Below are 15,247 nucleotides of genomic sequence, written 5' to 3' on the forward strand. Positions count from 1 at the left end.
TTCACTCTGAAACAATGAATTTCCAGTTTAAATGGTAAAAAGCTCTCCTAGTCAAGCCTAAGAGCCCTGCCAATTATTTACAGTAGCAAAAGCCAATTTTCATTCAGCTCACCTTTTGCCATCGCTCAAAATCATTAAACACTGACAAGCACAACAGCAATTAATGCTCCCTTCCAGCAGCGATGGTGCCTATTTATATTTCTTAGTCACTTTGTTCTCAGAAATGACCCAAAGCGACTTACAATGCAGTAGAAACGCTGAAACAGCCAACCCTCCCAATAAAAACCGAAAACGCACATTTATACGAATCAAAGCCTGCTGTTGTGTTGCCACCCTACAGACCTCTTGCGGAGCAGAGAAGGGCCTCAGGTGATGATCGCAGAGTTCGGACGGCTGGTTCTTGTTGGGAGAGGCTGGCGGCGAAGTATTGGGAGCAAAACCTGCCCTTTGAACCGAGCCTAGAAACTATTCGGTAGCCAGTGCGGTCGTGCCAGAATTGGTGCTCTACGTTTAGGCTGCCCTGCACGGTCGACAGTCCAACTGCTGGACTCTGCAGCAGCTGCACTTTCCGAACTCGCTTCAAGGCCAGCCCCACATATTGCAGAGATCCAGCCTAGAGGTTGCCAGAACATAGGCAACAGAAGTTAGGCTTTCCCTGTCCAGAGAAGGTCCCAGTGGGGCCACCGGTCAAAGCTGACGGAAGACGCAGTGATAGCTGGGCCTTTTCACCCTTGTCTTTTATTCTGCCGTGGTCTTTTGTTCCACGTTAGTGGAGGAAGTCCATCGATGAGTCCAGTGGCTTGAGTGTAGGGTCGCCCCGATGTCATTGATAGTCTGCCCCTCCGTTCAGTAGCTGTGTACTTGCACAGAGTCTCACCACCTCCTGGTAAAATGCTCTTCCTTCCTTTATCTGTCGCTTTGCCATGGCTGCTGGTGGTTTTGGCTAGTGAACTGCACTTCTGCTGCTGCTGTGACATCAGCAGCTGCTAGCCAGTCACGTGCCTCTGGTTGTCTGCCTGTCCACCTACCAACTGAAAAACCTGCTTATTTGTTCTGTACCAAGAAGAAGGAAAGCATGGCATAATAGACATTTGTTTATTATTGCAATTTCGACTAAAGCATGGTGGGCTGCCCTAAAACATTGGCTCAGGATTTCAGCGTTTGATCTAGGGAAGGGTTTGTACCAACACCTGACCAATAAGGAGTTTGTCAGCAAATGGCAGAAAACCATGGCTAGAAAAGCCACCTCTACTGATCTGTCACCCCCCCCCAACTGTATTACTGGGTTATGAAGGCGCCCTAAAGACGTTAAAGCAAAGATTATGGGATAATGCACACAGTGACTTGCGATCTCGGTCACACACAGTCTGTAGTCCATTGGCAGTAGGAGTACAATATAGGCATGTCTTTAAGTTAACATCTTACATTAAAAACCTGACAGTACCAAATTATAGAAGGCTTTTCACCAAAGCCAGACTAAACTGCAGTGTTGGATGGCAGGTTGAGAGGAGTTCCCTACCAGGACAGACTTTGCTCGTGTGCTCAAGACATCGATTCCATAAAACATATTTTGCTGCGCTGTGCAAAATACGAGCAAGCCAGGGCTGAACTGATATTACCCTTGCTGGTACCTTTCCCGGGAAAATAAGAGGCTCACTATGTCAGGTTCCTATTGGAAGACCGGACAAACGCTAGAACATTAGCAGTGGCAAAGTTTTTATCGGTGGTTGCAAGAACCAACGATCCCTATCTTTTGAACAAAATGCTTGTTTAACCTGGAGGTAGGCTGTATGAATTGTGCATTCCTTTGTAACGATTTGTTGGGTCTCTGGACCATAATAAAGATTGGTTTGATCTTATTGTTGTCACTGTTATTAATTTTTACTCATTGCTTCCCTTGCACGCAGGGGCAAAGGAAGGGGAGGTACGGGGGGGGGTTCGACTTGGGTGTCACCACTGCGGGGGGTGAGGTGACAAAATGCTGGGTGGCACTCACTGCGGGGCCTGCAGTGCGCCCGAGCCACGCATCTCTCCTGGGAGTGACAGGGTGGCTTGGGTCCCCACAGGCAGCTGAGTGGGAGGAGACAGGCAGACTCCTCTGAGACCCCATGGAGCGTCCTGCCCCGGCTCGCCCCGCACCCGGCCGCCGGGCATGTGCACCACCCAAGGCGCCCGATCAGCGTGCTCTGCCGCTGCTTGCACGTGACGCAATGTACAAACACCATAGAAACACATTTATACAAATAAAAAAGGCAGGTCAGTGTATTCAACTGTCTGTACATTCTGTGATGGTTGACACAGATTTTATACTGCTTTTCAGCTTATTAAAATCATAGCATTGTACTGTTGGAAGGGACCACAAGGGTCATGTAGTCCAACCCCCCTGCAATGCAGGAATCTTTTGCCCCATGTGAGACTCGAACCCATGACCCTGAGATTAAGAGTCTCATGATCTACCAATTTTGCTATCGGCACTGAGCCTTTTCCAGGGGTGGCAGTAGAGTTACAGGATTGGCTTAGGGGCTGGGGAATATTTGTCTTCTGAACTAAAACACACCATACAGAACCAGCTAGGCGGAGGACCATCGGAATAAAAGCAGGAGGCTGAGAGTGGATGTCTGTGTTTCCCCACCCTCCTTGCGATGCCCCCCTTTTGAATGCCTTCTCAATATTCATCAGTTGCAAAAACTGTAGCAGCTCTGATCCCTAGAATATCAGAATAGCGAAGCAAACCTTAAGTTGCCGAAAGCCGTTGCCCGATACTCAATGTGGATGCGAGTTGGAAAGATCACGTGTGGATTTGGGGGTTCTTTGGGGTGGGAAATCGCTTAACATTGTGTTGTGTTCTGCTCTCGCAGGCAGGAGGGTCTCAGGTCATCTTCACGAATCCCCTGGAGATTGTCAAGATTCGGCTGCAGGTAGCAGGAGAAATCACCACAGGGCCGAAAGTTAGAGCCCTCACCGTTCTAAAGGACTTGGGACTTTTCGGTCTTTACAAGGTGTATATTTTCTTTTTTTCTACATTCCACTCGCTCAGATTTGTGTGTGTGTGTGTGTGTGTGTGTAAATCTTTTCAAATTTGAAAACAATCTCTGCCTGCAGGGTAGCCCCATGGTTGAAAATAGAGAGAAACCCACATTTATATTAGTGGCAGTGGGATGTACAAAAACACTCCCTCGCTTTCTTCCACGGGCTTTTATCCCGAGCCGTAGGGAGTCATGGCTCTGGCGACCCGCTGGCTTCTGGCACAGATCGTTTCAGTGGGAAGAGGTGGTGGGGTGTGTTGTAGAGGGAGAAAAAGTTTCCTCGCCTTTCCCTTTTGTGTTTATTATGGCAGCCCACATAGCCTTAGCATTTATTTCGTGTCTCCGCTATCTCTATTGTTACATTCACAGCGGGCTGCTCTCTTTGTCTTAATCACACGGCGGCGGCGAAACAGTAGTGTAGTTTAGCAGAATTCAGATCTTTAAGAAGTTAAGTGATGGGATTTGTCAATAATGAATTCGTTTTGTGAAGGGAGGGAGGAGGAATAAAACCCGCAACCAACCCAGCGAGGCCCATACCGTACGGTACTTTTAGCAGAATGCCAGTAAACAGATCCTTTCCCTGCAGGTCTACTTACTTCCATCATTACAGATCAGAGGTAATGGAGCGGAAGCTATTAGTTTTCTTAAACTCGGAAGACTATTTCTTCCGACACCCTTCATGGTGGCAAGAGACTAATACGTAAATTCGGCAGAGGCAGGCAGCTGGGCTCCCGAGAAACAGTGTTAACGCCTTTCTTTGTGCACAGAATTTGGTTCCAGAGTGGCAGCTTCCATCCAGAAGTTAGGACATCAGGAACTGCATAGCTATAGCATTTTCCTAAAGGCGTTTTAATACACGGAGCAAGAGTTCGCTGCAGTTGGGTGGCTGGTATTGTTTCTTGTCACCCTTTCCCTTTAAACCACAGTGTCTTAAAAGAGGGTCTGAGTGGGTTGCTAAAAATGAATCCCAGATTACCGTATTTTTTGCTCTATAAGACTCACTTTTCCCCTCCTAAAAAGTAAGGGGAAATGTGTGTGCATCTTATGGAGCGAATGCAGGCTGTGCAGCTATCCCAGAAGCCAGAACAGCAAGAGGGGTTGCTGCTTTCACTGCGCAGCGATCCCTCTTGCTGTTCTGGCTTCTGAGATTCAGAATATTTTTTTTCTTGTTTTCCTCCTCCAAAAACTGGTGGTCTGGTGCATCTTATAAAGCGAAGAATACGGTAATTTGAATTGAGCGAATGGATTTAGGAGGCAGATTATAAATCATTTGGGGGTTTAAGGGGGGGGCACAAAGACAACGTGCATGGCTTTGATTCCATCGCTACAAGCTGTGCTAATGGACTTGACCATTAGAATCATAGCATTGTACTGTTGGAAGGGACCACGAGGGTCATCTAGCCCAACCCCCCTGCAAGGCAGGAATCTTTTGCCCCATGTGAGACTCGAACCCATGACCCTGAGATTAAGCGTCTCATGATCTACCGATTTTGCTGTCGGCACTGAGCCTGTTCCAAGGGTGGCAGTAGAGAGGTTGCTACATACTGATGATAGGAGGTATCAATTGGATCATCACAAGTAGACTCTCCTGCCCATAGAATTCAGAAGGACAGCGGCCATAAACGAAGCCCAAACGAAGTCCACTGCACACACTGCCACACAACAAAGCATTCTGGCTTTCGACCAAAGTGGTGGTTCTCCTTTTTCAGTCTGACGGCTGCGGGTGATTGGTGCTTATAAGTCTTTGAGCATCTCCAATAGATCTTGCAGCCAAGGACTCATACGGTCTGAGCATTGGGTCTTTTCTTGCTCGTCCACGTTCAGCTTTCTTCGCTTGCCCGCATTGTAAAGAGCCCTGCACCCTCAGTTGTAATATTTGTTCATGGAGCCACAATAGCATTCTCTCAGCCAAGACGTGGCAGGTGGAGTGGGAGGGAATGCAAGCATGTCTTTTATTCATTGCATTTCCCCTGCGCTCACTTTCACGAACCCAGGTTGGGTCACCCAAGAAAATAAATATATCGAGATATACAAAAATGCAGCCAGTACTTAAAATGTTACAAACTTTTGGTTTAATAATGATGATGATGATGAAGAAAATAATAATAATAATAATATATTATTTATTATTTCTACCCCGCCCATCTGGCTGGGTTTCCCCAGCCACTCTAGGTGGCTTCCAACCGAATATTAAAAACAATGCAGCGTCAGACATTAAAAACTTCCCTAAACAGGGCCACCTTCAGTTGTCGTTTAAAAGTAAAATAGTTGTTTATTGCCTTGACATCTGCTGGGAGGGCATTCCACAGGGCAGGAGCCACTACCGAGAAGGCCCTCTGTCTGGTTCCCTGTAACCTCACTTCTCGCAGCGAGCGAACCACCAGAAGGCCCTCGGTGCTGGACCTCAGTGTCCAGGCAGAACAATGGGGGTGGAGACGCTCCTTCAAGTATACTGGACCGAGGCCGTTTAGGGCTTTAAAGGTCAGCACCAACACTTTGAATTGTGCTCAGAAATGTACTGGGACATCCTTGGCGAAGCGCCCGTGATTTGGCATCAAATACATCCCCAGCAATACTGCAGCGAAAGTGCTCAACTCAAGAGCAGTCGCCAGTAAACGCCTAGCAAAAGAAGCACATTTTAAAATTGGCATCGGAAGATAGGCAATTGAGTGCCAATTGAATCTCAGGAGGGAAGAAATTCCCCAGCCAGGGTGCCACCACCAAAAAGGCTGGACCCCAGGGTATTGCATAATGTACCTATACTATAGACAGAACCACAAGGCGGCTTCAAACCGGTGTTGCCCACATCTCAGGGCTGAGGCTGGGGAGTCATCTAGATCCCCCTCTTTGCGCCTGGGTAGTCCCAGAGCCTTGTGTGTAGAGGCAGTTTGAATTTATCCTGTGTGTCTATAACTTGTTTGCACTTTCCCCCCCTTATTCACGTGACAGGGTGCCAAAGCATGTTTCCTCCGAGATATTCCCTTTTCTGCAATCTATTTTCCTGTGTACGCTCATTGTAAACTGATGCTTGCAGATGAAAATGGCCACGTGGGAGGATTTAATCTGCTTGCAGCTGGTGCTATCGCAGGTAACATTTTACGGCGTGATTTGCAGGCAGCTCCCCTTCTCTCACATACCTCTCCCCCCCCCCCCGCTTGCCAAATCTGTCCCCTTTCCTAGCAATCGTTAATATTCATCGGAGCCAAGGATAGGAAGCTAATACACTATTGTATCTACCTTAATCTAAATTTGATCACTTTTATCCTTGGTGGGAGGTAGTGTAATTTTGACGAGAGCTAATTACATTTGCATAATGTGGATAAACAGCTTAATGCAGCTCAGCAACTTGTAGTCAAATTTGTACTCTTGGCCTCGATAGGGGAGTTGCTATTGTTTCAAAGCTCTCAATGTGGGAGGCTTGGCGTTTAAAATCTCAAGGAAACATACAGAGGCAAGTTTTTTTAAATTATCTTGTCTGGTTTTTCTTCATTTGGGAAGGAGTTGACATCATATATAGAACAAGAGTGTGTTTTAGAGGTTGAAATTCAAAATTATTCTTTCGGGAGAGCCAAAATTCACTTCATCTGCAACTTGTTTGAAGGAGAAGCCATTAAAATAGTTCACATAAGCATTTATTTGAAGCAGAAAGCAATTTTATGGCGCAGTCCTCCTTTCCTGTGCCCATGAGTGGGAAGGTGTTTGTTCAGAGATCTTTGCTAAAGCCTTTGCTCCCCATCCCATTGCTGGATCTGTCAGGCCTGTTGCCATTCAGACAGGCACAATACATGGTGTCCGATCATTGCTGATTATGTGACTTTGTGTATGGGTTATTTACCAGCTTCACACTTTATGCCAGAGTACATTTCGCCACATGGGTATTTGAAGCCCTAAACAGCCCCACCCCCATCATTCAGCCTGGACACTGAGGTCCCGCTCCAAGGGCCTTTTGGCGGTTCCCTCCCTGCAAGAAGTGAGGTTACAGGGAACCAGGCAGAGGGCCTTCTCGGTAGTGGCACCCACCCTGTGGACCGCCCTCCTATCAGATGCCAAGGAAATAAACAACTATCTGACTTGGAGAAGATGTGAAGGCAACTATGTATCAGGAAGTTTTTAATGTTTGATGTTTTACTGCGTTTCATTTTTTTTACTTGTTGAAAGATGCCCAGAGCAGCTGGGGCAACCCAGTAAGATGGGCGGCATGTAAATAATAAGCTATTATTATAATTATATTGAATGTACTCTGGCATAAAGCATTAAGCTGCACATGAGGAAAGGAGAAGCTGCCGTTGGCTTTTGGTTTTGTTACAAATGCGACTTCAGCCGTTATTTGTATTCATATTCTTTGGCATTAGAAATGTTTCTGCCCGTCTCCGTTTGCGTTAAACTAAACACTCATTTCTCCTGAAAAGGTGTGCCTGCTGCTTCCTTGGTGACCCCTGCTGATGTCATCAAGACGAGACTGCAAGTGGCGGCTCGCGCTGGTCAGACGACGTACAATGGAGTTGTTGACTGCTTTGGAAAGATACTTCGAGAAGAAGGCCCCGCAGCTTTCTGGAAAGGAGCCGCAGGTAAGGAAAAGAGGTGGGATGGGTGGGTACATTTGTAACTTCTGTTTTAATTTAAAGAAGACTAGAGAGTCCCAAGGCTCGCAACCATTTAAATACCTGCTCAATAAAGATTGTGCTTATTCTCTTCAACAGCACGAGTGTTCAGATCTTCACCCCAGTTTGGCGTCACTCTAGTGACCTATGAACTTTTGCAGCGCTGGCTCTATGTTGATTTTGGAGGCATGTAAGTACAGTTTACCATCCTCTAAACCAGGCTTCCTCAACCTCGGCCCTCCAGATGTTTTTGGCCTACAACTCCCGTCATCCCTAGCTAGCAGGACCAGTGGTCAGGGATGATGGGAATTGTAGTCTCAAAACATCTGGAGGGCCAAGGTTGAAGAAGCCTGCTCTAAACCAAGCGCAGGGAACCTGTGGCCCTTGATACAATGTTCAGCTTGCAACTTTCATCAGCCTCAGCCAGCATGGGCAAGGATGATGGAAGTTGGGGTCCAACAACATCTGGAGAACCATGGGTTGCCACATCCCTTCTTGGTTGGTGAAAAATGGCTGGTACATTTAGATTAAATTGTGTTTCTAAATATAAACAGGAGAGTTCAGCAACCTAGAATATAATCTTTACTCTTCAACACTCCGGTTTTCATTACTGGTCTTAGCGTAAGGTTGAGACACTGTGACACAGAACAGGCAGGTGATGCGCTACAAGAAATATAGGGAATCTGTGGCCATCCATATGTTGTTATTGTTGGACTCCAACTCAGCCCCAGCCAGCATAGTCAATGCTCAGGGTTGGTGGAGAAGTGTCTGCACCATCCAGCAGTTCCTCAGCTTTTCTCCCTTCAAGCTTAGAATTTGTGCATTTTTAGAGTCCACTGGGATGCGGGTGGCACTGTGGGTTAAACCACAGAGCCTAGGACTTGCCGATCAGGAGGACGGCGGTTCGAATCCCCGCGACGGGGTGAGCTCCCGTTGCTCGGTCCCTGCTCTTGCCAACCTAGCAGTTTGAAAGCACATCAAAATGCAAGTAGATAAATAGGTACCGCTCTGGTGGGAAGGTAAACGGCGTTTCCGTGCGCTGCTCTGGTTCGCCAGAAGCGGCTTAGTCATGCTGGCCACATGACCCGGAAGCTGTATGAAGACTCCCTCGGCCAGTAAAATGAGCGCTGCAACCCCAGAGTCGGTCACGACTGGACCTAATAGTCAGGGGTCTCTTTACCTTTACCTTTACTCTTTACCTTTAAACAAAGAGTCAGAATCTAAATCAAAGCTTATGACCAATTTACTGCCCTTGGCTGGTGGCATTCAAGGTATATACGATGAATCCTAGAAGAACCCTGTGGTGTCGGCTGTTAAAAAGATTCACGCCTTGGTTGATATAAGCCACCATGCAAAAATGTATTTCATGGGGAGAGAAAAAGCCCAGTGAACAACACCTGACCCAGTCCTAGCTATTTCAGATCTGCATATGCATTCCCCAATTGAGTGATCTGTTGGATCAGCTCTGAGTACCCGGTCTAGATTCATGCCCAGCCATGCTCAACACTGATAAAAACTGACAAAAAGATGTGTGGAGGGGCTGAGATCATGAGTGTAACGCTTCAGGTATGGGCAGGGAACCTTTATGGGCTGGTGGCCCAAATCTTTATTCACCCATGGGCTAACTTTGACAGGTGGATGGAGCCATCTGTCATGGATGCTTTGGCTGAGATTCCTGCATTGCAGGGGGTTGGACTAGATGACCCTTGGGGTCCCTTTCCAGCTCTACGATTCTGTGTCAGGTGACTGGGGTGGGGGTGGTTTCACCTGTCGAATTTGATTTGCTATAGTGTGGTTGCTTCAGCAGCACGTTCCCCACAGGGAACATGCTAGCAAAGCAGTACCCAGAGCAGAACTGAAACACCCCCTCCACAGTGGTTATGGGGAAATTGCCTTACAGGCCATGTTGGACTCCCAGGTAGGTCAGGATTTGCCCCGCAGGTTTCCCACCCCTGCCTTAAAGAAATAGCGTTATGCTGATGAAACCTGAACTCTAATTTTCTCTTTGCCTCCTTACCAGCAAACCCTCCGGCTCAGAACCTACACCCAAGTCTCGAATCTCCGGCCTTCCTCCTGCCAATCCCGACCACATAGGTGGATATCGACTTGCAACAGCTACTTTTGCTGGGATAGAGAACAAATTTGGCCTCTCTCTTCCAAAGTTTAAATCAGGTGCCGTTTCAGCGCAGCCCAAAGCAGCCGCTCCCTCCTGAGCCAGATGAAAAAGTAGTGCCATGGACAGAGAGCTACAGCCGTGGCTCTGCTCCTCCAGTCAGCTGCATGATGCTCTAGCTGAATGGAGCTCCGACATCGAATCACTCCTTTCTATCCAAAACACAGCTAATCATTTGCACACGGGAGACCGATTCAAGCTTTAAGTTCTATGCGTAGAATAAGTAACTAGGGCTTGGCTTAGCACAGCTTGCACTCCATGTTACTGTACATATTGTACAACTTTGTACAGAGACATTATCATGGCATTGAAATGCAACTGCATTTGTAGAAACAGGTGTTGCGGTTCTAAATAGTTTGAAATGTACAGAATGTTTTGGAAAGTGTTTTATTAAAAATCATGTGACAATAAAATTTATTAAAACCAAGGATGACAGGGTTCTTTTTGTGTTCTAAGCTAAATTCCTCCGTAGGAAGCAAACGGATTAAGTTATCCTTTTGGACAACCTTGCTATAGTCTGCAAGACAGCAAGAGGTGAAGAAATGCAAAAAGATGAAAATGTTTGCTGGGAAGAAATGGTGCAAACTCCCTCCCCCAGCAACTGGTATTCAGGATACAGGCTTTGGTGGAGGAGGCAGAGCATAGCCTAGCTAGGAGCTAGGATAGCCCTCTCCTCCTAATCCTCTTTTAAAACCATTTCATTTGGTGGCCATCACTGCCTCATGTGGGAGTGAGTTCCACAGTTTTAACTACTGTCATTTCTCCAAGAAGTCCCAACTGCTACACCCTTTCTGCATAGCGGAATCATTCCATCCCCTCAAACATGTTGGTTGCCCCTTTCTGAACCTTTTCCCAAATGTACGATATCCTTTTTGAGGTGAGGCGACCAGAGCCATACACATTACTATAATGCATTTGCACCAGAATGCCTTATAACAGCGTTATGATGTGACTTTTTCTCCCCAGTCTCTTTCCTAGCATGGGATTCGCCTTTCACAGCTGCTGCACACTGAGTCAATGGCTTCATCCAGCTATCGGCTATAACCCCCAAGGTCTCTTTCTGGCCCAACCCCACCAGTTCAGACTCCATGTGACCTTAAGATTTTTTTGCCCCAACACGCACTGCTTTCCACCGGTTTACACTGAATTGTATTTGCCATTTTACCAACCATTCACTCAGTTTGAAGAGGCCAATTGCAGCTCTTCACACGCCCTTTTTGTTTTAATGACCCTGAACAATTAAGTACCATCAGCAAACCTGGCCCCTGTGATGTTAACATATGAGAGTGCTGGAGGTGAAATAGTTAAACGGGTTACCCAATCAGGACCCAGGGGGGTGGAGTCAGAGGGACTATAAAACCAGCTCTGGGAGGGGCAAAGGGGGAGTTCCTTGGGAGTTGGGTGGTTGGTTGGAGTGGGAGTGAATTGAGATAGTCTGTGGTTAGGTTGAGTTAGTGTAGCAAAATAAGCTGAGTCAGGAACAGTTAGGAGCTAGGAAAACAAGTAAAAATCTGAGAGGTGGTTTAGTGAGTGAGAGCAGGTAACGGAAGTTATAGGTCTGGATAGGCACCCCATGATTGTAATTGAGCAATACCGTTTATGAAACCACACAGTTGTTAAACTGCAATAAATAAACAGAAGTTTATGTTCCAATTTAACCCTGACTGGACTCGGTAATGTACCAGGTAGGGCCTGGGTGGTGGCAGCGAGAAATAAAGTGGTGGCACAGAGATCAATAGACGGTGAAACGTCCGGGGATCCTGTGTGATCGCCACAGCCCCTTCAGAGCTCACCCCTACTTCTAGATAATTTATGTATAAGTTTAAAAGCACAGGTCCCAATACCAATCTTTGGGGAACACTACTTTCTATATACCTCTGTTCGAGATTAGCAAGCTGTCAATTTACTAATATTATCTACTTCCTGCTACTTAACCAACTCCTCATCCACAAAAGGGCCTCTCCTTTTATTACATGACTGCTAAGCTCACTCAGGAAGTACCTTGTCAAAAGCTTTTTTAAAGTCCAAGTACACTGTCAATCAGATCCCCTCCACCCATGCTTGTTGACAGTCAAAGCACTCTCAACAGGTTAGAGACAGGATTTGTCCTAGCAGAAGTCACGCTGGCTCTGCTGCAGCAAGGCTTGTTCCTCTATAAAATAGGAGAAAAAGTAGTGATCATTATTCTCCAGTAATCATACAGCCTTTAATGTAATGTCACAACAGAAAGATCACCTCTTTGGTAGAATAACCAAGAATTTAATATCAGAATTGGTAATTGGATTTTCTGAGTAGTATTCATCAGTAGAAACAGCATGCTTTTTTACCTATGGGAGTAAAAAGTCAACTAAAAATAATAATCCAAAATCCTTTAAAAATAGCTTCAAGCCTATAGGCAGATATTTCAGAAACAATTAAAAATGTATATCTTATTGTTGCATAGGAAAGAAACTGATGTGCAAAAAATAAATCAAATAATGTGGAACTTTACACTGATCTTATGTGATGGTAAGATAATACCGCACCTACTACATAGTCCTAGAGAATAGATGGACAAGTTGCTTTTGAAAGTATGAATTGCCTCATGTGCACATTCTTTTTGCTTTAGTTTAAAGAACTGTTACATGAGCAATATCAAGTAAACTGAAGAATTACAAAATAAATCCCAAATCCATTTTTATTATAGGCACAAGATACTTTTTAAAAAAAGAAATGGAGTTTCTAAGTTAATTATTTTCCTGCAGCCCCTCACCCCTGCCCCTGCACAAACCTCTGAAAATGCAAACTCTTGAAAAACAAGTCTTTAAACAGATGCTTGTGAGAAAAGAGGCCATGTAATGTTTATTTATAAAGAATTCTTACTCTACTGCAGAAATGTAACAAACAAAAAAATCCAAAGTACTTAGCAGGTATTTTAGAAAGTTTCCATTACAAAAAAGGGTTTACAGATTTTTTTAGTCATATACATGACCTACCACTGTAGCCTGGAGCCTATTATATAATAATTAGGATAAAGGTTACTGTGAACAGATGCATGCACAAATCTAAGCCATTAAGAGTACTATAGCCATAACGCTTTCCCAGTGCCCCAGAAATTGATGTCCACAGCATAGCCTGTCAGTTTGACTTGGAAAAGCTCTTGTTCAGAAACTTACAGAACTTAAATTGCTCTGAAATAGTTATATGCCATTGAAAGTTGAACTTTAAATATTCAACGTGGTTAGTGTTTCAGTAGAACATACACCTTGCCAAGTCAGGGTAAATAATAAATTATATCTATCAGATTAAGGGTGGTGATTCAGAGATTAAAAAGCAACTTTGCAAGATCAATTTCACTGATCTTTATACACTTGTCGACTCCACAGTTTACTCCACATTTTAAATTTCAAGTTCAGCCGCATACTTAACACATGCTACTATTCTGAAGCCCTCTATAACCAATCCCCAAATTCACAACGAGACCCCCCACTTCAACAACCTAGGAAGGAATTCGGGTCGCTGCTTCCTCTTCTGCATCAGCTCTGTTGGCATTAATTTCTGCTAAAGTTCGACCAAAACGTGTCCATTCATCATTTCGGGGAACCGCAATTTGCTGTGTGGAGAAATAGTTATATGGGAACATCAGTGGACGTATGAAAATAAAACTCATCAGCTTGAATCCAAAAGATTGTGAGCAGAAGATTCTCTGCTCCCTTGTTCAAGCACGAGACTTTTCATAGCGCAGCACCTGAATGCAACAGGGCTTCTATTAAAGTGTGAGCAACATGGTGAAAAAGGAAAATATAGGGCTGTAGCTTATTAACCGCAGTGGGCTGTAGAATGGTCTTAAGAAATTGTACAAATGAAGGAATTTCTCTGGAGTTGGGGTCAGACTTCTAAGGAAACACTCTTCTGCTCGGTCAGAAATAACCTGTGTGGCAGCACTAAGAACTATCTGCTAGGATCAGGGTTGGAGAACTGGATCCGACCACTGGGCCAAATCTTTACACCCCCCCACTTCTTGCAGGCCAATTTGACAAGGCCCACCCACCAATCACCTGTTACAGTGGCATCAAGTGGCCTTTTGCCTTCGTGTTTGAAATCAAACCATGCGGGCAAATGCACAACTGCAAAAACTCTCTGCAAAACCCAAACATCAGCTGACGGCAGATCTTGTGAGAAGCTCTAAAAGGGCTTCGCAAAACTCATCAATCATCCGATAATTGGGTCTTTTAATGCCCTTTGCAAAGGGCAGCGCTTGCAAATGCCTTCTGGCTGAGCAGGGTCTTTGCCTGCCCTACACTTGATATCAGATGTAGAGGGGGGGTGTGGCATGGCCAAAATAGCCTTGGGGCCCCAATGGGAAAGCCTGCAGGGCAAGTCCAAGAAGTTGTCCACACCTGTGCTAGTGGAAGGGCATCCTTGGACTCAAGCCATTGTGCTACCCTGATTCACAAGAGCACCAGCTTGTCCAAACCTTTGGCCTACTGATTATTGCCATTTGGCCCTCCACCGAACAACTGCCTAACCCCAAAGGGAAGTATGGATGAGCAGCCCTCCCTGGCAATAGGGACTGGCGAAAGACCGTTGGGGTGAGGGGCTGAAGTCCCCCCACCCCGTAACAAAACTAGACACATCCAAAATTCTTACTACTACATAAAAAATACTTGAATTGCTTATATCTTAACATTGTATCTTTGTATGCGGAAACTTAAATGCACACTGGCATCTGCAGTGAAAGTACTATGGCCGCCTGACCCAAATAAGTGCCTTTTATTATTGGACTTAAGTAAAATAATGTAAGACATCATTTTTACTTTGGAAGCACTTGGAAGTTACCTACCTCTCCCACATCGTAAATTATTATTTGTCCTTCTGAATCTCCGACAGCAATCTCACGTCCTGAATTTGTCCATCGCACGCGGTTTAGGGCAGGATTACCTTCCACAGTAATGCTTGCTGTTGGCACCTATACCAGTTTTAAAAACATACCATGTTTCAACTGGACTTATAGTATCTTTCAAACTTTCTTAACCTTCATCACAAATATTAAGATGGCAATACAGACACTGAAGTGTGCCGGCTGTTCCTTATGCCGCAGGAACAAAATACTGTATGAAGGAACACATTATACCTTTCAAAAGTTTAAAATTTACGTGATGCAGATGTGAACATTCAGAAGAGGAATGTTGGTAATGATAGGAATTAGAGCTCCAAGCCTTTAAAGATGACAGTTCCAACTTACTGTGTCCCTCCTCCTTTGGATAAAACCTTGTCTATGTGTGTTGAATGTGAAGTACATGGGCAAAAATTACTTTAGTACAGCCAATCATCACCTATACATCAGTTAAGTGTGGTGGGTTCCCCGCACAAAAGTAATATTAAAGCAGTACTTAAAGCACTCAATGGCAGCATCATGTTTGGGTTTTGTACTGTGCCCAACACAGTCTTGGTGCTACATTATTATG

General features: G+C 45.3%; 2 protein-coding genes across 7 annotated transcripts in view; one reads left to right on the forward strand and one right to left on the reverse strand.

Annotated features, from left to right (window-relative positions):
• SLC25A12 (solute carrier family 25 member 12) overlaps positions 1-10,227 on the forward strand; it is a 58,474-nt gene extending 48,247 nt beyond the window's left edge. For both annotated transcript variants that reach the window (XM_082240146.1, XM_082240147.1), the window contains exons 14-18: positions 2,859-2,999; positions 5,976-6,114; positions 7,436-7,594; positions 7,727-7,817; positions 9,648-10,227. In XM_082240146.1, coding sequence (XP_082096272.1) covers positions 2,859-2,999; positions 5,976-6,114; positions 7,436-7,594; positions 7,727-7,817; positions 9,648-9,840 — 723 coding nt within the window. In that variant the 3' untranslated portion in view covers positions 9,841-10,227. The remainder of the gene's footprint in view (positions 1-2,858; positions 3,000-5,975; positions 6,115-7,435; positions 7,595-7,726; positions 7,818-9,647) is intronic.
• Positions 10,228-12,615: 2,388 nt separating this feature from the next.
• Positions 12,616-15,247, reverse strand: part of DYNC1I2 (dynein cytoplasmic 1 intermediate chain 2) — a 37,061-nt gene continuing 34,429 nt past the window's right edge. For all 5 annotated transcript variants that reach the window (XM_082240782.1, XM_082240783.1, XM_082240780.1 and 2 more), the window contains 2 exons: positions 14,623-14,748; positions 12,616-13,392 (listed from right to left, as the gene is read on the reverse strand). In XM_082240782.1, the coding sequence (XP_082096908.1) occupies positions 13,279-13,392; positions 14,623-14,748 (240 nt within the window). In that variant the 3' untranslated portion in view covers positions 12,616-13,278. The remainder of the gene's footprint in view (positions 13,393-14,622; positions 14,749-15,247) is intronic.

Source organism: Podarcis vaucheri (assembly GCF_965113315.1).
Source record: "Podarcis vaucheri genome assembly, chromosome: 1".
NCBI classification, from domain to species: Eukaryota; Metazoa; Chordata; class Lepidosauria; order Squamata; family Lacertidae; genus Podarcis; species Podarcis vaucheri.